This window comes from Oryctolagus cuniculus, chromosome 9, assembly GCF_051225735.1.
Source record: "Oryctolagus cuniculus isolate XC-2025 breed Fujian yellow rabbit chromosome 9, ASM5122573v1, whole genome shotgun sequence".
NCBI classification, from domain to species: domain Eukaryota; kingdom Metazoa; phylum Chordata; class Mammalia; order Lagomorpha; family Leporidae; genus Oryctolagus; species Oryctolagus cuniculus.
The window spans coordinates 2,771,775-2,790,883 of NC_142875.1; the positions used below are offsets into that span (position 1 = coordinate 2,771,775).

A 19,109-nucleotide genomic window follows, 5' to 3' on the forward strand; every position below is an offset into this window, starting at 1 on the left:
TCGTCAGAACCTAGAAGCATCCATGCTGCGTGGAAGCCGCTTTGGCCAGCATCGTAGAATTCTGACAGCCGTGTAGCTGCGGCAGCTCAGGTGGAGGTGGTCCGAGGAGCCCTCCCAGCGGTGCCCCCAGTCAGAGTCTGCCCCGCTGTTCACGCGGAAGCCTGTCCATCCCCAGAATCCTAGGGCGGGCCCCTGCCGGCTCTGTGTCTTGGCTTCTGTCATGGCACTGCCTGCCCGGATGGGTGGTTGTCGCCCATCAGCTGCCACTGAACCGCACGGGCGCAGAGCTCAGCTGGGTTGCACTGTGTCCATCCAGGGACGTCTGTCTCCACGCAGGGTCCTGGTCTCCGGCTCCCCCACCAAGGCCATGGCCCACCTGCCTTGGCCCTGTCCCATCTTTAGCAGCAGCACCTGCTGGAGTGGAGCTGGTGGCCTCGGCACCTGCGGCAGGGTTGGGGGTGCAGCTGAGCCCCGATGCTTTCCCCCACTCCGTTTGCTCAGCGTCATGCATGACTTGTGCCCAGAAACTGGACGTCTTGTGGTTGAAGCCACCACAGGCCTTGGAGCCGAGCTGGGAGATTGGGCGCCACACGTTCCAAGGAAGGGGCTTTGCCCTCTGCTCGGTGCTCTGCCGTGCTGGTCTGGGGGTCAGAGCCTCGATCCTGGCTTCGGGGCTGCCTCTTCACCTCCAGCACCCCTCAGCCAGCAGCGGGGCCTGAAATCCGTGAGCTTTTGTGCAGTTTGGTAGAAACCCCGAGATGGAGGAGTGGGGAGGGTACCTTTAGAACTGTGGGCGCCGTGGCAGCAGCCAACTCTGCCCAGGCCAGGGCGATCCTGAGTTTTGGGATCGCGCTGCCGTGTGGACGAGGGGTCGGGAACAGAGCAGCCGCGGTCACGGGGCAGCGCGGGTGGCAGGGGTGACGCCCAGCACTGCGGCTGATGGGGAGCCCAGCAGAGGGTGCTGTCGGGGATCCCCGAGACCCCCAACTGTGAGCGCGGCGTCTCCTGTCCCTCCACACAAGGCTGTGACCTCGGCACGCCTCCTGCACCTGGCCCACCTGCGCGCCTAGCCCACCCGTGCACCTGGCCCACCTGCACTTCCTCTTCCAGGTCAGAAGGGTGACAGCTGCCTCGTCTGTGACATGGAAGGGCTGCGTGGACCCCCTGGGCCGCAGGGGCCCCCAGGAGAGATAGGTGAGCCTGCGGCAGCGGAGGACCCGGGCAGTGTGGGCACCTTCACGGGGAGCCCGCCTCACTCCACGAGACGCCACGCCCGTGTTCAGAGCAGGAGCACCACGAGGCGGGGTGGAGCCTTGGCCACACTGCCGACAGCCGTCAAACTGGCCTGCTGTTCGGAGTCGCTGAGATTTCCTAAAGAAAGGACAGCAGCAGCACGGTCACCCTGCCCCACAGCCTTAGCTGTCTCAAAAGACATCAACAGAGGCCTTCCCTTGGTGTGGTCCCAGGGACTGTGGGCGCGAGGGTGGGGGCACTTCCAGCTATCTTGTTTCTGAGTTACAGGCACGTGGGGTCACATTTCCCCTCTGAGCCTCTCCTGGGTGCTTTTGTTACTCCTCCCTGGAGATTCTTCCGTCTGCTTTGTAGACTTTTTGGAATCTTGTGGGGGAGAGAGAGTTTGGAGGCAGTGTCTCATGAACTCTGTGCTGTCTCTCTTTAAAGGGTTCCCGGGCCAGCCAGGGGCCAAGGGCGACCGCGGGTTCCCCGGCAGGGATGGACTTGAAGGATTGCCGGTGAGTACAGGCGTGTGGAGCAAGCGGCAGGGCCCTGTGTGTGCGTGCACGTGGGCCTGCCCTCTGTGGGGTTTCTGAGGTCACCCGGCACAGCCCTTCCCCGCGCACCTGCGCCCGTCGCCGGCTCCTGTCTTCTCTCCTGGCCCGAATCTCATGGCTGCAGGGCTGTGTTCAGGGGCAGGTCCTTCCCTAGGGGCTCCAGGGTTTCCCACGGGGCCACGGGGACCCCCGTGAAGTGGCCGCGCGGTGGCACGGCTGTTGCCTTTCTGTGTGACCCTCACTCGTGGTGCCGCCCTGGGCGTTGTCCGTGAACAGACTCCGTGACGGTTAAGGAAACCTTCCTTCGGGGGACGTGACACACGCTTCCTCCTGCCGCCGACAGCCGGGATGGGGAATCCCGGGGCTGACGCCTGTTGTACGCATGCGTCTTCAGATCTGTTCATGCGCTGCCACGCCTCGGCTTGGCGCGTTGGTTTAAAGGGATCCGTGACCCAGGCGGACAAGCCGAGTCCTGCCCCAGCCCGCGTGTTTCTGAAGCTGTGACGCGCCGTGGCCTTAGCGCTCCTGAGAGCCCGGTGCTCCACGGAGTGCTCTGAGCTGCCTTCGCCCCTCCCTTCTTCCTTGTCAGAAGTCGAAAGTCGGGTCCCTGGCCTTCTGATGCAGGCTTTTGGCTTTCGAATGTGTCCATGTTGCTGGAAGCTTCGACACAGTGAGTGGAGGCGGGGCCTCCCCTTGGGCAGTCGGACCCTGGTCCTCTGCTTCCCGGGGCGTTCCTGGTGCCTGGGAAGCTCAGTCAGACGCTGCGACTGTTTGAAATCTGTCCAAATAAACGAGAAGTTCAAATAGCTGGGGAGCCCCCCCAGTCGTGGGGATCAAAGACGGGGCCTTTGAAGGCAGCGGGAAAGGACGCTCCCGACCCCTGTCGGCCCGCCCCTATCCGCCTGGCTCTCCTGGGGGACTTCCTGCCTCAGCTCTGGCTGAGGTCCAGGCCAGACGCCCGGGCCCTGGCGGCCAAGTCTAACGGGAAGGGAAGACTTTGGGAAGGGGTGGTGGAGGGGGACCAGAGAAGGAAGCAGATCACACGCAGGACTGGAGTGCCCGTGCCCGGGCCTCCCCTAGGTGGGAGAAGTCCCCGGGAGCAGGTTTGTGGGCACGGGGGAGCTGGGAAGGCGGTCCTGGCTCCTGTTGTCTGCAGCCGTATCCGCTCTGTGGCTCGACCAGCCCAGCCTTGTGTGCGTGTTTTGGGTGGGGCCGGAGGCTGCAGGAGGTGCCACACCCTGAGCACTGGGGAGTGGGGGGGGGGGCTCCGACGCCTCACCTGGCTTGGGTGGCAGTGAAAGCCGAGTGTGCGATTCGGGCACCGAATGTTGGCTGCTGAAGGCTGGGTCCCCGAGGGACCCCACTGTCCCCAGCTTGGCCCAAGGTGGGCGCAGGCAGCAGAGGGGCACAGCTGTCCCAGGAGACGCCGCAGTGCTTGGGGGGTGTGCTCCCCAGCGCGTATCTGAAGGGCTGTGGACCAGACCGGTGAGCCGTGCAGGCACGAGGAGGCCTGGGACAGAGCACACGTGGGTGCTGTGGGGCCGCCAGCCTCAGCTTCTGGAAGTCTACCTGTCTCCCTTTCACACCACGATGGTGGTTGAGATGGACGCTGTACTCCCCGCCCCCAACCCCCGAGGCCGTGAGAAAGCTGTGAACCCGCACGAGCAGTGTTAGGGCCCCCTCAGTGGGGGAAAACGCGCACTGGTTCTGACTTCCTGGGTTGGGTTTGAATCTGCTGGTGGGTTTGGCCCGTTTGAACATTTGTTTCCTCTGACGTCTCCTGTGTTGCACACATCAAAAACACACAAGGCAGGGAGCCTTGGTCCTGCCCCCAAGGCCCCGAGTGTCCGTGCCCGTGGAGACACGGCGCGTGGCCCTGATGCGGTGGGATCCACACCGAGTCCCAGTAGGCAGCCCCTGCAAAACCAGAAAGGAGCAGAGTCCGGTTTTAGCTGGGAGTTCAGGCTGTGTAGACGCTGGCTGACTCAGGAGAAATGGTTTCAAAATGCCCTGGCAACCGTTCAACCAAATAACAGCAGCATCCCCAGTCCCTGAGTGGGCATTCCTGGCAGGGGGCTGCAGAAATGATGGCTGCCCCCGTCCTGAGCGGTCCCAGCGGAGGCCCCGGGCTGCTCAGGGGCGGCTCAGACCGTCCACTTTGGTAGCCACAGGCCCATGGTGGCTCTTGGGCTGAGGTTTCTGGGTTGTTTAGTTTAAGTCGCGATGCACGGGGTGTGGGGCGGCTGCTGGTGCCCACCCTTCCCGAGGCGGGCTGGAGGGGTGGGGTCTGCAGGAAGACGCGTGGCGAGAGCCCCTGTTCAGCCTGCGTCACCTCAGCTCCGTGAGGCAGTGTGGGCAGGTGGGGGGCGGTCGGCTCAGTGCCCAGGCGGCTGCTTGTGTGTCTGGGAGCTGACCCCGTCCCTGTCTCTTCAGCCCCGTCTCCGTGGGGCTGGCTGAGGCAGGGGTTCCCAGGTGATGCCAGGTTGTCACTGTGTGCAGATGGGGACAACAGGAGTGCACGCGCTCAGGGCCGGCTCCGTCCATCTGTCCGCGCAGCCAGGCACCTGCCACCTGGCTTCTCAGGGCACCGGCCCCCTCCCCTGCTAACCCGGGGCTTCCTCAGCCTCTGGTGGATTTGCCACGGGGCCATGATGACCCTGATGCTCGCTGGGCGGTGGCCTTGGCAGCCCCTTTAAAACTAAGGCTTGCCTGAGTTGTGTTCTGTCCCCAGTCTTCCAGTTCCTACCTGGGAGAGGCGCGTGCTCATGTGACACGACACGCCTCTACCTGTGTGTGTGCACACGTGTGCATGCGTGCACATGCGACGCACACATTTCTAAGAACTTGGAGTGAGAGTGAGTTGATGAAGAGGCAGTGTGCGGGCGTTCGGGTTCTGCCTGGTCTGCGGGAGCCCCAGCGTCCCTCGGGCCGGGGGGAGCAAGTGACTGGGCCAGTTGTTCAGCCCTTGGCCGTCTTCCTCGTGCACCTGGCTCCTGGGCTGCCCACAGCAGGGACCCGTGGTGGCTGCTGGCCTCGGTGGCTGCCTCGCTTTCCAGGGCTGCCAGTGGTCCAGAGCGTGGCTCCTGGGCAGGTCACGTGACTGGTGACAGGGCCGGCCCGGTGCTCACTTCCGGTTTCCCCTCGCACGACGCCCTGGACATCCTTATCCCTTCTTTCTGAGTCTCAGGTGTGAGCGTGAGGCACCTGTGGTGTCTCCTAGTGACCGGACTCAGAGCAGTGGCTGCTCCCAGCCCTGCACGTGAGGCACCTGTGGTCTGGTTCTGGGCTCGGGAGTCACACATGCAGCCCCCAACAGCTGCTAGAATGTTCTGGAAGGTGCAGCAGCTGTGAGGGAGACGACAGTCACCTGAGGCCCACTGGGCGCCCGCTGCTGTCCTCGCCCGGCCCCATGCCGGCCTGCGGTTGGGACACTCAAGGGACGTGCTATTTTAGGAAAAACTCACAGGCCGACCGCGGGATGAGCTGTAAACCGGGGCTGTTTCCACGCGAGCGGCTCCACGGTGCAGGCACGCTGGCTGGCGTGGACCGCGTGTGGAGTCTCCACCATTGTTCTTGCAGGGACCACAAGGTGTGCCGGGTCTGATGGGCCAGCCCGGAGCCAAGGGAGAGCCCGGTGAGATCTATTTCGACGCAAGACTCAAGGGAGACAAAGGAGACCCTGGCTTCCCAGGACAGCCCGGCATGCCAGGAAGAGCGGGGTCCCCCGGGAGAGACGGCCACCCGGGCCTGCCCGGTCCCAAAGGCTCCCCGGTACGTTTATCTGCAGACTGGACACCTGCATCTTCCCAACGGGGGAGGAAATGAAGCGCTTGGAGCCGGTGGTTTTCACATGGATGGTGCCGGGTGCCGGGTGCAAATGAGCTCACCCCGTGGGTCACGGGACGTGTGAGGGCGGCGGGCCTGGGTGTGGGTGAAGACGGGCCTGGGGACGGATTAGGGGCTTCTGAACAGGAGGCTACATGTGACCTCGCTGGTGTCTGGGTCCCTAGAGTCCCGGGGCAGACGCCTCATTCTCTGAGCGTCTCCTGATGCAGGCGAGGGAGAGAGGGAGGGCAGATGAGGGCTGGCTTGGAGAAGAGGCCAAGGGCAAGGTGGCCCCCTGGCGGGGGGGGGGGCGGTGCAGTAAGTGAGGAGGTGAGAAAGGCAGCCCCCGGCCCTGGCTCGCTGCGGGTGGCAGGGAGGCGTGGCGGGACGGCAGAGCCGCTCTGCCTGCTGCTAACGGTTTTCTCTTTCCTGTTGGCACCCAGGGCTCAGTAGGATTGAAAGGAGAACGCGGCCCCCCTGGGGGTGTCGGCTTCCCCGGGAGTCGTGGTGACATCGGCCCCCCTGGACCCCCAGGGTTTGGTCCTATTGGCCCCGCTGGAGACAAAGGACAAGCAGGTTTTCCCGGAAGCCCCGGGTCCCCCGGCCTGCCAGGTGAGGTCTGAGACCCTGGAGGAAGGTACAGCCTCTGGGGGTGTGGAGGACACAGCTCAGGGGGCAGGGCCTGCAACTGGCTTCGCTGCTTCCGGGAAGTGGGCTGGGACCTGGGCAATAGCTTGCCTCTGCCTCGCTGATTTGGGCTGGGTAACGCGAGGGGCTGTGCGCAGAGAGCTGAAGTTACAGGCGGGTATACAGTAGGTGCAGTGAAGTCCGCCTCTCCTGTAGAACTAAGGGCGTCACAGGGCCACTTTTCCTCCCTGTTTCTGTCCTTGGTGGCTTCTGTGTGTCCGGGCAGTGCCGTCTCCACACGGATTCCACGGCACCTCCCACATCGTGGCCGCCATATAATTCCACGTCTGCTTTGGTGGTTTGCTGACTCCTTTCTGAGTGCTGAGTGTTGACAAGAGACGGTGAAAGTGACAGGCGCTCCTGCTGGTGTCACTCTCTGCTCCCGGAGACCTGCTGCCTGTCAGGGCCTGGAGGATGGAGGGGTCGCCTTGGGCTGCGCGCCCAGCTGCGTCCGTGCTGTCTTAGTTGGCTGTGATTGCGAGCAGACTCAGGGCACGCGCGTGGCTCCCAGACAACGCTGCAGTGAGAAGGCTGCTGTGTGTGTGTGGGTGGGTGGGGGAGCAGGTGTGTGTCTGAGCAGGATCTTTTGAAAACTGTGAAAGTGAATGAGGACTTGGGGTGACTGGAGGTGACGAGTAGACCCTGGGAAAGTCACTGGGTAGCTGGAGCGATGCAGGAGCCGTAGCAGCCCACCCCTCCTGCTCACGTGTGTGCAGACTCGGTCCCTAACCGCACGTCTAGTCCAGGCTTTATCCTACCCACTCGGGGCTGTTGTCTGCTTGGTAGGCTGGAATGTAAGCCCCCGAGCACTGCGAAGTGGGGGCGTTCGCTGGTCTTGGATGCCCGTCCAAGGGCAGTGCCCTGTTTCTTGGATTGTCCTTCTCGCCATCACATCTCAGCACCCAATTAGGAGTCCCTTGATAAGTGTCTTTGTCAGCAAGAATCCCAGAAATGTCCCTTTTGTGACTCTTGGCGACAGGGACATACCGGGCTTGACCCAGAGAGACCCCCGTGACCCAGGACGAGGGAGCTTTGATCACTGCTACTGGTGGCTCTCGATTCCAAAACCAACAGATCAAGCGCCTTTGTGCAAATATTCGGAGCTGTAAAAGGAATTGGACTTTTTTTTTTACTGCTGGAAGCTACCATCAGAATAATCAGATGGGTCGCTGTGTGTCCTTGCTGGCTGGGTGGGAGAAGCTTCTGAGGCCGGGTTGACCACGGGCCACGTTCTGTGGCGCTCCCCGGCTTGCAGACCCCGTGGGCTCTAGGATCAGAGGACTGACCTTCAGCCTGCCAGCATGGTGTTTGCTTGGCAGCCCTGATGGCCTGGCTCCCGCGGTGTGGCTGCCTCTGGTGGCCCCCACGCCCTGGAGAACCCCGCGTACACATCCCTGGAGGGCCTTCTACAGCTGAACCCCGAGTCCCGCAGCTCTCCTGGCTGTGGGCACCCTCGTAGCCGGGCCCGCACCTCCTGGCTGCAGGTAGAGGGCAATCCATGCGTAGCACAACACATAATCACCTGTCTTCGCGTCACTTGGGTAGTTTGCTGCCAGGTGGGTATAATTTAGACCAGCCTGGAACTCAGCATCAGTCTGTCTGAGAAGCAGAGAGTACAGTAAGCTCCTAGGATTTCTTGAGACAGGCTGTTTAAGACACTGCCCATGACTACGCTCTGAGCTTCGGAGGCAGCCTCATGTCTAACAGACTTCTGGATTCTCTGGACGTGTGTTTTGTAGTGAAGACCACCTCTCTGTGGAAGGTTCTGGAAATGTAGAGGAGCGAGACGGGAATGTAGATGACCGCTTTCTGGGTGCTCATGGTACTGTAGAAGGTTCTAGAAGTGGGCAAGATGGGAACGTAGACAGCTTTGTTCTCTGGTTGCTCACGATGCTATGGGAGTTTTGCAAATGTAGAAATAAGAGAAAATGCAGATGACGTTGCTCTCTGGGTGTTCGTGGTGCTGTGGAATATTCTAGAAACAGGAGCAAGATGGAAACAGACGGCTATACTCTCTGGGTACTTGTACTATGGAAGGTTCTAGAAACATAGAGTGACAGCACGGGGAAGTGTGGTGACTTAGATCTCGGTACTCCTGCTGTGGAGGGTTCTGGAAACGTAGAGGGCCCGTTCAGGGGACTTAGACGACTTTGCTGTCTGGGTGCGCACGGTCCCGGGAGAGGGTGGAGTGAAGCCCCTCACGGACTCTTGTTTGCTGCTCTTTCTTCTCAGGTCCGAAGGGTGAAGCAGGACGAGTTGTCCCCTTACCTGGCCCGCCTGGGGCAGAAGGACTGCCGGGGTCCCCGGGTTTCCAAGGCCCCCAAGGTACTGGGGGGCCCGGCTCACCTGGCCGAGGTGGGGATGGCTCAAGATTCTCTCCTGCTGACACTTGCCCTCCTCACAACAGGCGACAGGGGCTTCCCTGGAACCCCAGGACGACCAGGCCTCCCCGGAGAGAAGGGCGCCGTGGGCCAGCCCGGGATTGGATTTCCAGGGCCTCCGGGCCCCCAGGGTAAGCCGGCCGGACAGACGTGGGTCCTGGGGAGTCTGTTCCTGGGGTGGCCAGCAGTGATGGCCTTGGGCTCTCCCTTCACCCTGTTGTAAACTCTGCGAGAAGGAAGCAGGGAGGAGGTGGGCAGGCCGGTTGGGGGCCACCAAGAGTGCACCCGGCCTGGGGACAGTGATTGCGTGTCAAAGAGCGCATGGTCTTGAAGTACAAGGTTTATGGGAGTCAGCGCTGTGCAGGCTGCGTGGCCTCACTGTGGGAGACCCACGCTCAGACGTGTTCTGCTGTCAGCAGAGAAAACAGCGTGCCTGGGTGTGCACAGGGTGCACTGGGTGTCCTGGGCTGGGCGGGGGGAGGGGCGTCCCCAGGGCGCCTTCTGAGAACAGGAAGCCGGGTGGAGTCTCCCCCAGACCCCTCGCCTCTCCTCTCCCCTGTCGGGCTGCCTGCCCTCCTCCCGCACTCTGATTCCTGCGCCGTCCAGGACGGACAGGAAGTGCTGTGAGCGCTGCGTTCCGAAACGTGTCTCTGTTGGCCGAGCTCGGCTCTGACACACCGGTCTCCAGCTTCCCGTCTGGGGGTTCTCGCTGTGGCCCCTTCTCAGTGTTAGACGGGCATGCCTGGAGAGCAACACAGGGCCGCTCTGTCCCCGAGAGCCAGGAAGGTCCACCCTGCAGGGCAGCAGGCCCTCGGTGTCCAAGCAGGACTAAGACCGGGACCTTCTCTGTGCTTCCGTGAGGTCCGTATCACTGCCCTCCTCCCGGGCCCTCTTCCTGGCTGGCCAGTGTTGCTGGGGACGCGGCGGCTGGCTGGGTGGTTGGGGCCACTCACCATCTGACCCCGTCTGTTCTGAAACTCCCAGTGTGCGTCCTGGGCCTTGGCCCTGCATCCATGGGGCCTCATCCCACGGTTCTGCAATCTCATTGCCCATTTGCACCTGGAGGGCAGCTGGTCAGAGGCTTACGAGAGCCGTGCAGCCAGGCCCAGGTGGTCAGTGGGTGTTGCGGGGGGACCCTGGTGTGGGTGCAGCCTTGCTGGCGAGCCAGTGGCCTGCATTCCTCCGGGTCCACGTGTTCTGGATCCTGTAGGTGTTGTGAGTGTTGGATATGACGCCAGCAGGGCTGGGGTGGTGCTGCCTGAGCCAGGGATCCTCCAGGCCTTCCCTGCTCTGCACACGCCCTGGCCGCTGTCTGTTGTGTCTGGGGGCAGAAGACAGGAGTAGGACAGAGGAAATGGGGAGGGCGAGGAGGTGTGAGAGGAGAAGGGGGCAGGTGGGCTAGAAGGGGCCCGGGCCCAGGGTGGCCTCAGAGCCAGCTCCAGGGGCCTCACTGTCATTGGCCGTCTCCATTCAGTCAGGTGCATTTGGGAAAGTATAAGAAACAGACGTGCAGGAAGTGGGGAGCAGCCTCATAACCCAGTTGTCGTCTTCGCTCTTTGCAACAGGTGCGGCCGGCTTACCTGGAGACATGGGACCTCCTGGGAGTCCAGGTCGCCAGGGATTCAGTGGCTCACCTGGCAGCCCAGGTGTGCCAGGCCAAAAGGTGGGTCCCAGCATTCCTGGGGTCGTTATTGAAGGGGCACATGAGTGTGGTTATTAACCCCCCAGGATGGGACTGGCATGCGTTGTTTCCTTTTTTCAAAAGCTTTATTTATTTGAAAGAGGGAGAGACAGAAGAGATTTTCTATCCACAGTTTTACTCTCCAAAAGTCTGCAATGGTCAGGGCTGGATCAGGCCAAATCCACGAGGTCCGTCAGCTCTGCTTCTGATCCAGCTCCTACATGGTCTCCACGTGCAGATCCAGTGGAGTTCCACGCTCTGACAAATACACATGGGCACTCGTGTCCAGCCACTCCTTATCTGCAAATCGTCACTGCAGGCAGGTGCCTGTCAAGCCCCGTGACTATTAGTCCACCTCCTCCCTCACAGCACCTGTCTGTTAGTCCACCCTCCTCCCTCACAGCACCTGTCTCCATGCCTAAGTTGAGGTGTTCTCAATGCACTCTTGGCCCCAAGAAAGTATTTTTTATCATGTGTATTTGTCAGAGTTGCTTTGTCCATGCAACAGTTTTGAATGTTTAATTTGCTGTGGAAATCTTCATTTATTCAAGTTACATAAGCAGTGTGCATTTTTTAAAAGATTTATTTGCAAGGCACAGTTACAGAGAGAGAGGGGCAGAGGTCTTCCATCCACGGGCTCATTCTCCAGGTGGTCACAATAGCTGGGGCTGGGCCAGGCCAAAGCCAGGAGCGTGGAACTCCACTGGGTCTGCACGTGGAGACCACGTAGGTGGCAGGGCCTAAGCACTGGGCCGTCCTCCACAGCTTCCCCAGGCACATCGGTGGGGAGCTGGATCAGAAGCAGAGCAGCCAGGACTTGAACCAGCGCTCAGATGGGATGCCGGCTGCACCACAGCGCTGGTCCCCAGGCGTTTGGCGTCCTCTTGGGGCTTTGTCAGTTCCTTAGGGCCAGCTCCTCACCCAGGACACGAGGCCACAGGTCCTGGGCACAGGCATAGGTCAGGAGACCTGGGGGGAAGTCCATCAGCCGCGTGGAGCCTGGATTCTCTCTGTGGGATGAAATGGCAACAGTTGCCTAGCTGCAGGCTGTGGGGGGGTGGGAAGGAAGTGCTCCTGGCTGGGTCAGGGGAGGCTCTGGACTGCTGACAAGGGCTGAGCACGAGGTGTTCTCACAGGTGCCTTCGCGGCCCAACGTTGTCGGCTTGGTAAGAGCGCTGGCTTCGGTGACCAATTTATTTCTCTGTGCTCTGGGGACTTCTAGGGGGAGCCTGGCATTGGTCTGCCAGGACTCAAGGGCCTTCCAGGCCTTCCCGGCATTCCTGGCACGCCTGGGGAGAAGGGGAGCGTCGGGGGACCCGGCATTCCCGGAGAGCATGGAGCCATCGGCCCCCCTGGGCTTCAGGGCATCCGAGGTAACCCTGGCGGGACCACCCGGGCTGTGCAGGGCACTGGGGCTGTTCATTCACCCAGCGCTTCATGGCCCACCTTTCCCCTTCCAGGTGACCCCGGACCTCCTGGAGTACAAGGCCCCGTGGGACCTCCGGGAGCCCCAGGAATAGGCCCCCCTGGAGCTATGGGCCCCCCTGGAGGGCAGGGACCGCCAGGCTCATCAGGTGATGTCATTTCCTCCTGGAAATTCTCCTCCCCTCACACGTGCCCATGACAGGGTGGGGGATGACGGGGTTGTCCCCCTGGAGGGGAGTCCCACCAATCACAGGGGCGAAAGCAAACCCTCATTTGTGGGTAGGTTTGGTGTGTGCTTCAGTGTAGACCGTAGGTTTCTTGTTGGCCTCCCGCCGAGATCAGTTTATGTGCCAAAGTGACCTCCCTGTACTGTATGTTCAATAACTCTGTAAGTTTCATTCAAAATTAAATCCTTAATCCAGAGCGTTATGTAGCTAACGTAAGCAGATGGGTCATGACTGGAAGTTACGCTGGGAACACTAGGTGGTGATGGCGGACGGGGCAAAGGGTCAGCGACACAGGGTCGGGGCACACTGGCCGGTGGCCTGAATACCGTGGCCAGGCCGAGGGGCGATTGTGGCTGCTGGTGGCAGAGGGAGCGGGGCTCTTCCCTAGGGTGCTGTTGGTGCAGTGATGGTCGGGAAGACCCCAGACGCCAGCGTCTGGCACGGTGCCCGCTGGAGCCCCCCTGTGCACATGCTGGCCTGCCTGCTGCCGAAGCTCGGGCGCCGTCGAACTCACAGTCGGTATGCCTCGCCCAACCGCAGGTCCTCCTGGCGTGAAAGGAGAGAAGGGTTTCCCCGGCTTCCCGGGACTGGACATGCCTGGCCCGAAAGGAGACAAAGGTGCCCAAGGACTTCCCGGCTTAACCGGACAGTCGGGGCTCCCCGGGCTTCCTGGCCAGCAGGGCACGCCTGGAATCCCTGGCTTCCCAGGTGAGTGACGTCCGCGCTTCCTCCTGCCTGGGAGGGGGAGGAAGAGGAGGAGGAGGAGGAGGAGGAGGAGGAGGAGGAGGAGGAGGAGGAGGAGGAGGAGGCGGCGGCGGCGGCGGCGGCGGCGGCGGCGGCGGCGGCGGCAGCGGCCTTCATGCTCTCTCAGCTCTGCTCACTTCTCTTGCTTTTGGCCGCAGGTCCCAAGGGAGAAATGGGCGTCATGGGGACCCCTGGGCAACCGGGCTCGCCGGGACCAGCGGGCGCCCCAGGATTGCCGGGTGAAAAAGGTAGGTGCTCACCTTGTGTCCTCATTTGTCAGCGCTCCAGGGGAAGTCTTCACTTGTCCCGGATCACTTGTCCTCTTAAGAGGTGGACAGAGTGGAGGTCAGGCAGGGGGCCGGAGTGCCTGCCTTCCCTGGGACTTAGTTCACAGTGCGGGTCAGAGGGGAGTGGGCTTTGCCTCTGGGCGCGGCCTGTGGGACACGGTAGGCTCCTTAGCCCACGCCAGCACACGGGGCCTCAGCCCTCAGAGCCACGTTTGTAAACTGGGCAACTTTACAAGCCATAATTTTTCTTTCTTTTTAAAAAATATTTATTTGGATCGTCTGTGAAAGGCAGAGAGACAGTGAGACCGAGATCTTCCATCTGCCAGTTCACTGCCCAAACCCCGGAGTGGGCCGGGCAGAAGCCAGAGCCTGGAACTCAGTCCAGGTCTCCCATGGGAGAGGCTGGGACCCAAGTACCTGGGCTGTCCCTTGCTGCCTGCCAGTGTGCGTTAGCAGGAAGCTGGGTCAGAATCGGAGCAGCTGGGGCTCGAACCAACACCCACCCCTGCTCTACATCTCTTGATATTTGAAACTGTCCAACGTATTTTTTTCTTTACACAAAGGAGTCGACTTTAAATGTGAGGCATTAGAAAGATGTATTTGGTAGAAGAGGAAATTCTTATTATTTTGTTCAGAATCGAGGGACGTTTGAACAGGAGTGACAGATATTTTGGGGAAGAAGAGGAAATGCACGTTATCTAAAGGAATAAGCCCAGCTGCAAACAGAGTTATTAGCAGATAGCAGTTTTTAGGAGATGGCTTGCTTGTCCGTTCTCCGGGGGTGGCTGTGTCCATGTGCCGCTGGGCGTCCCTTTTGGAGGGGCTGCTGGTCCCTGTCGGCTCCCCTGCCGGCCTCTGAAGCTCCCTGCCTGGCTGCGTCTCATTGGGCCTTCTCCTTCCTCTGCAGGGGACCACGGCTTCCCGGGCTCCTCAGGACCCAGGGGAGACCCTGGCTTCAAGGGTGACAAAGGAGACGTCGGGCTCCCGGGCAAACCGGGCTCCATGGATAAAGTGGACATGGGCAGCATGAAAGGACAGAAGGGGGACCAAGGAGAGAAAGGTAGGTGGGGGGGAGGCGGGCCCCGGCAGGTGGGCGATGGCCTGGGCAGCCTGTGTTTCTGCAGGGGTGCGCCCGCGAGGCAGGCGGGTCTCACTGCAGTTCTCCTGTGACATGCAGGGCAAATCGGACCAACTGGTGACAAGGGATCCCGCGGAGACCCTGGAACCCCAGGAGTGCCCGGGAAGGACGGGCAGGCGGGGCACCCAGGACAGCCAGGTACAGAGGAACGCGTGTGCAGGAGCCTGCTGCCCAGCCCTGTGGGGGCCGCAGCCGCGTGAGCCGCCTCTGTCTCGTTCCAGGGCCGAAAGGTGATCCCGGCATCAGCGGAACCCCAGGTGCCCCGGGCCTCCCTGGGCCTAAAGGATCGGTTGGTGGAATGGGCTTGCCAGGTAAATGGGATTAGGAGGGGGTCTTGCGTGCTCACGTGGTGCCTGGGGGTGTCTGCAGGAGGGGTCCCTGCCGCGTCAGCAAGGTCCTGGTGGGGTGGTTGTGTCCTTTTTAAAAGACCTGTTTATTCATTTGAAAGAGTTAGAGAGAGAAAGAGGTCTTCCATCCGCTGGTCCACTCCCTAGATGGCCGCAGTGGCCAGGGCTGGGCCAGGCTGAAGCCAGGAGCCAGGAGCTTCATCTGGGTCTCCCACGGGGGTGGCGGGGGCCTGAGCACCTGGGCCATCAGCTGGGATCTGGATTGGAAGTGGAGCAGCTGGGACACACACACACTCACCTGGGACGCCGGCGCTGCGGGCAGCGGCTTTACCCACTCTGCCGCCGTGCTGGCCGGGTCGTGTCTTTTCTGACTCATCTCCCCTGGAGGTAGATGGTGTTTGGTGACACCGCCCATCACTGTAAAAGCTCACAGCGTGGGAACACATGACATGGGCCATACACGATCAGCTCCTCGTCATCGCCACAGGACCCCCATGTGCCAGCCCCTCCTGGTGGGCACATCAGCGCTTGCCTGGGGCCCTGGGGCTTTGTTCAGAAGACCCCTGTGCCCCGGGTTGCAGTCGCCTACCCTGTTTGTTCCCGGGGAGGGCAGCCAGAGGGAGGAGGAGTGGGGAGGGGGCGACTCCCAGGCCCCTCCCGCTTGGTCTGGGTGGGGCTCCTTCTGAGAACCTCCCCAGAAAGGACCAAGGCAACCAAGACAGGTGGCCCCTCTGTCTGCCCTGAGCTTCTGTAGGGCACCTCTGCCTCTGGCCCCGGGGTGTCCTCACCGAGATCGCTGGTTGTACCTGTTTACCAGTTAAGGTGACCCCGACACGCATTACACACTGGGCACCTGTTTGCTGCTCCTGGCCTGCCGTGACTCCCCCGCTGTGGGGCTGACGAGGACTGGTAACGTAAAACGGAGACGAGAGCCGTCCTCGGGCTGCTGTGTTTCCTGTCTTCGCACAGCCAGGGCCTGCAGAACACAGGATTCCATCTTTGTTGTGACAGGGGCGGCTGACACCAGCTGGGTCGCTTGCAGGTGGCTAAGCGCATCCTTCATCTCCGCGTCGCCTGGCTAACCGCACGTTCAAGTTGCGATTGTTTGTGTCTACAGGAACCCCGGGAGAGAAGGGCGTGCCTGGCATCCCTGGTCCCCAGGGCGTCCCTGGCTTACCTGGAGAGAAAGGAGCCAAAGGAGAGAAGGGGCAGGCAGGTCTGCCTGGCATCGGGATTCCCGGAAGGCCTGGAGACAAGGTGACAGCCGCCCGCGAGGAGATGCGCGCCCTCCCCGTCTCGGTGGAGAGCGTCCTGGGGGATGTTTTCAGAGAAGAGCAGTCAGTGAACGCCTCCTCGGTCCACAGCCTCTGCCCCAAGGAAGGCTCTAGAAGCTGGTGGAGAAGCAGGTGGCATGCTGGCCCTGGGAGGGAGGGGCAGAGGAAGCTGGCAGGAGAGAGGAGACACGGCCCTCTGTGCTCCAGTTCTTGCCCTGTTGTCAGAGGTGGGGCTGGCGCTGTGGTGAGGAATCGGGTGGATTCTCAGGACAGAGGTGTGCAGACGGCTCTCTCTCTGGGTTCCGCAGCCACGGATTCAGCCGCCAGGGATCAGAGCGGTTCAGACAACTCTGACCACACGCAGACTTCTTTTTTCCTTGCCGTGTGGGAAATGTTTTTTCTGCCAAGGTCCAGCTGTGTATCTCCGACATCATTCGCAGGCCACGCAGACTGGAAAATTAGCCTGCTGCAGTTTGATTGAGTTTGAATCCGTCCTGTGCTTGCCTCGGCAGGGCCAGACCACATGCTTTCCTGGGCCTGGTCCGGCCTTTGGGCTGGACATTCCCCACCCCTGCAGACAACCCAGTCTAACGGTGGCGCAGGTGGCATTTGTGCCATGATGGCCATGGAAGCCCCACAGAGATACTCTGGAGCACTGGGGGCAGGTTCTGTGCTGACACACAGTGAGGCCTTGGGTGTGGTCTCAGCGTCTGCTGGGGCCATGGAACCAGGCTCCCTGTGGGCACGAGGGGCGACCGTGCCGTTCCCCGGAAGGCCTGTCGGGAGCACGCCCGGGGCGGCTGTGAAATCCCGTGCTCGCTGTTCTCTCACAGGGAGACCCGGGGGTGGCCGGATTCCCAGGAAGCCCCGGAGAAAAGGGGGAGAAAGGCAGCACCGGGATTCCAGGAATGCCGGGGTCCCCAGGCCCGAAGGGGTCTCCAGGCAGTGCCGGCTATCCAGGTAGGTGCATGGGAGCTCCTGCCTGAACGTGGCTGCGGCTCAGGGAAGACGGGGAGAAGCCAGACTTGGTCACCCTGCAGTTTGTCTTCCCTTCAGGGAGTCCTGGCTTGCCTGGTGAGAAAGGTGACAAAGGCCTCCCCGGATTGGACGGTGTTCCTGGCATCAAAGGAGAAGCAGGTAGAGACCCCTCCCTGGGGCACAGGCCGGGCGTGTGGGGGGTGGGAGACCTGCAGACCCCAGGGAGCTGCCCCCCACGGTGAGCCAGGCCTGCCCCTCCATCTTTAGATGAGCACGCTGGGTGGGGGGCTGATGGGGTCCCTCCAGGGCCTCACCCCCCTGGGACTCAGGACTCAAGTGCCCGCGTGGTTTGCAGTGGCCTGGGAGTCTCGGGCTTTCTCTCCATTGGCAGCAGCTCGAGAGGGTCAGGGAGGCCAGGGGTAGCCTCGGAGTAGCCCCTCGAGCAATGTCAGACGCGCACCTTTGTAGCCGGAGCCCAGAGGGTCCCACAAGTCACCTGTGCGCCTTTGTCTTTCAGGCCTTCCTGGGCAGCCCGGTCCCACGGGCCCTGCAGGCCAGAAGGGGGAGCCCGGCAGGGACGGAATCCCAGGGTCTGCCGGGGAGAAGGGTGAACCAGGTACGTCCCCCGCCTTCCAGAGTGAGCGCCGTCTGCACCCAGGGCCCGGCCAGGTTCAGAGGGTGCTGTCCTGGCAGCTCTTTCACCCCCGCCGTGGGCCGGTGCAGCAGGGCCGGGCAGAAGGGAAGGAGGATTATCCCTTATCCCACCGGCACCACGAGCTCCCGCCGTGGACTGGCCTGCATCGGGCCCAGGAGCGCTGCTGTTGCAGGACCAGTGCTCGGGCAGGAGGGCTCCCTGCCTGGTTCCCTGGTGCCTGCTCCTCTGCCCAGCCTTCCAGAAGTGATTCTAGGAGCACCTGTCGGGCCCTGAATATGCTCCGGTCGCCGATGCAAGGGCTGCAGCTTGGACAGAGCCCAGCTGGCCGCCGTGCCAGGGCAGTCCCACGCACCGTAGTACAATGAGTGACGAAGACAGTGACAAACACATGGGAGGGACAGGCCCCCGAGGGAGGGGGCGGGAGCTGTCCGTGCCAGCCTTGTTCTCGGGCTCCCTGCTCCTGTGTCCCCTCCTCGGTGTGTCGGGCATCCACTGACTTGTGAATGGAACTCACGAGGAAAACCTCCCTGCTCCACACCTGCATTTTCCTCGCCCCCTAGCCCCTCGCTCATGTGTGCTGTCTCCCCTGTGTCTGCTGCCACACGCTGCGGCTTCGAGAAAGGGGGCTTGTTGGGTGTCGTCCCCAGAAAGCCTACGTTTTTGTCTCCAGAGGGCCCTGGGAAAGAAGCCCCGAGCCTCACAGGCCCCGTCAGCTGAAGGCTGTCACAGGCCTGAGCTAGAAAGTTCTTGGGACAGAATACGATGTGACCGACAGCCAGGCACGGGTGTCCTACAGAAACTGTGGAAATGCAGTTCTGTCATGGACACACAGAGGGCCTGGGCGCTGACTCCCGTGGTCCCATGGATGGAGCAGCATGGACAGAGGGCATGGGCACTGACTCCCGTGGTCCCACGGATGGAGCAGTGTGGACAGAGGGCCTGGGCGCTGACTCCCGTGGTCCCACGGACGGAGCAGCGTGGACAGAGGGCCTGGGCGCTGACTCCTGTGGTCCCACGGATGGAGCAGTGTGGACAGAGGGCACGGGCACTGACTCCCGTGGTCCCACGGATGGAGCAATGTGGACAGAGGGCCTGGGCGCTGACTCCCGTGGTCCCACGGACGGAGCAGCATGGACAGAGGGCATGGGCGCTGACTCCTGTGGTCCCACGGATGGAGCAGTGTGGACAGAGGGCACGGGCGCTGACTCCCGTGGTCCCATGGATGGAGCAGCATGGACAGAGGGCATGGGCGCTGACTCCCGTGGTCCCATGGATGGAGCAGTGTGGACAGAGGGCCTGGGCGCTGACTCCCGTGGTCCCACAGATGGAGCAGTGTGGACAGAGGGCACGGGTGCTGACTCCCGTGGTCCCACAGATGGAGCAGTGTGGACAGAGGGCATGGGCGCTGACTCCCGTGGTCCCACGGGTGGAGCAGTGTGGACAGAGGGCCTGGGCGCTGACTCCCGTGGTCCCATGGATGGAGCAGTGTGGACAGAGGGCACGGGGGCTGCTCCTGCACCTGAGTGTGGTGGAGACTGAGGCCTGGGCCCTCCCCTGTCTTGCAGGTCTGCCAGGAAGAGGATTCCCAGGATTCCCAGGGGCCAAAGGAGACAAAGGTATGGTGTGCTCCCCACACGCTCCCTCTCAGCCGGCCCCTGCTGCCCCCGTGC

At 62.1% G+C, this 19,109-nt stretch overlaps 1 protein-coding gene across 1 annotated transcript in view; it reads left to right on the plus strand.

The window, feature by feature from the left end:
* Positions 1–19,109, plus strand: part of COL4A1 (collagen type IV alpha 1 chain) — a 130,317-nt gene that overhangs the window by 90,768 nt on the left and 20,440 nt on the right. Inside the window, exons 23-41 of the mRNA XM_051849972.3 lie at positions 1,111–1,194; positions 1,681–1,751; positions 5,370–5,561; positions 6,059–6,227; positions 8,535–8,627; positions 8,710–8,814; positions 10,249–10,346; positions 11,587–11,737; positions 11,825–11,938; positions 12,557–12,724; positions 12,919–13,008; positions 13,955–14,107; positions 14,225–14,323; positions 14,407–14,496; positions 15,650–15,789; positions 16,640–16,766; positions 16,863–16,943; positions 17,302–17,400; positions 19,005–19,055. Of these exons, the coding sequence (XP_051705932.1) occupies positions 1,111–1,194; positions 1,681–1,751; positions 5,370–5,561; positions 6,059–6,227; positions 8,535–8,627; positions 8,710–8,814; positions 10,249–10,346; positions 11,587–11,737; positions 11,825–11,938; positions 12,557–12,724; positions 12,919–13,008; positions 13,955–14,107; positions 14,225–14,323; positions 14,407–14,496; positions 15,650–15,789; positions 16,640–16,766; positions 16,863–16,943; positions 17,302–17,400; positions 19,005–19,055 (2,175 nt within the window). The remainder of the gene's footprint in view (positions 1–1,110; positions 1,195–1,680; positions 1,752–5,369; positions 5,562–6,058; positions 6,228–8,534; positions 8,628–8,709; positions 8,815–10,248; positions 10,347–11,586; positions 11,738–11,824; positions 11,939–12,556; positions 12,725–12,918; positions 13,009–13,954; positions 14,108–14,224; positions 14,324–14,406; positions 14,497–15,649; positions 15,790–16,639; positions 16,767–16,862; positions 16,944–17,301; positions 17,401–19,004; positions 19,056–19,109) is intronic.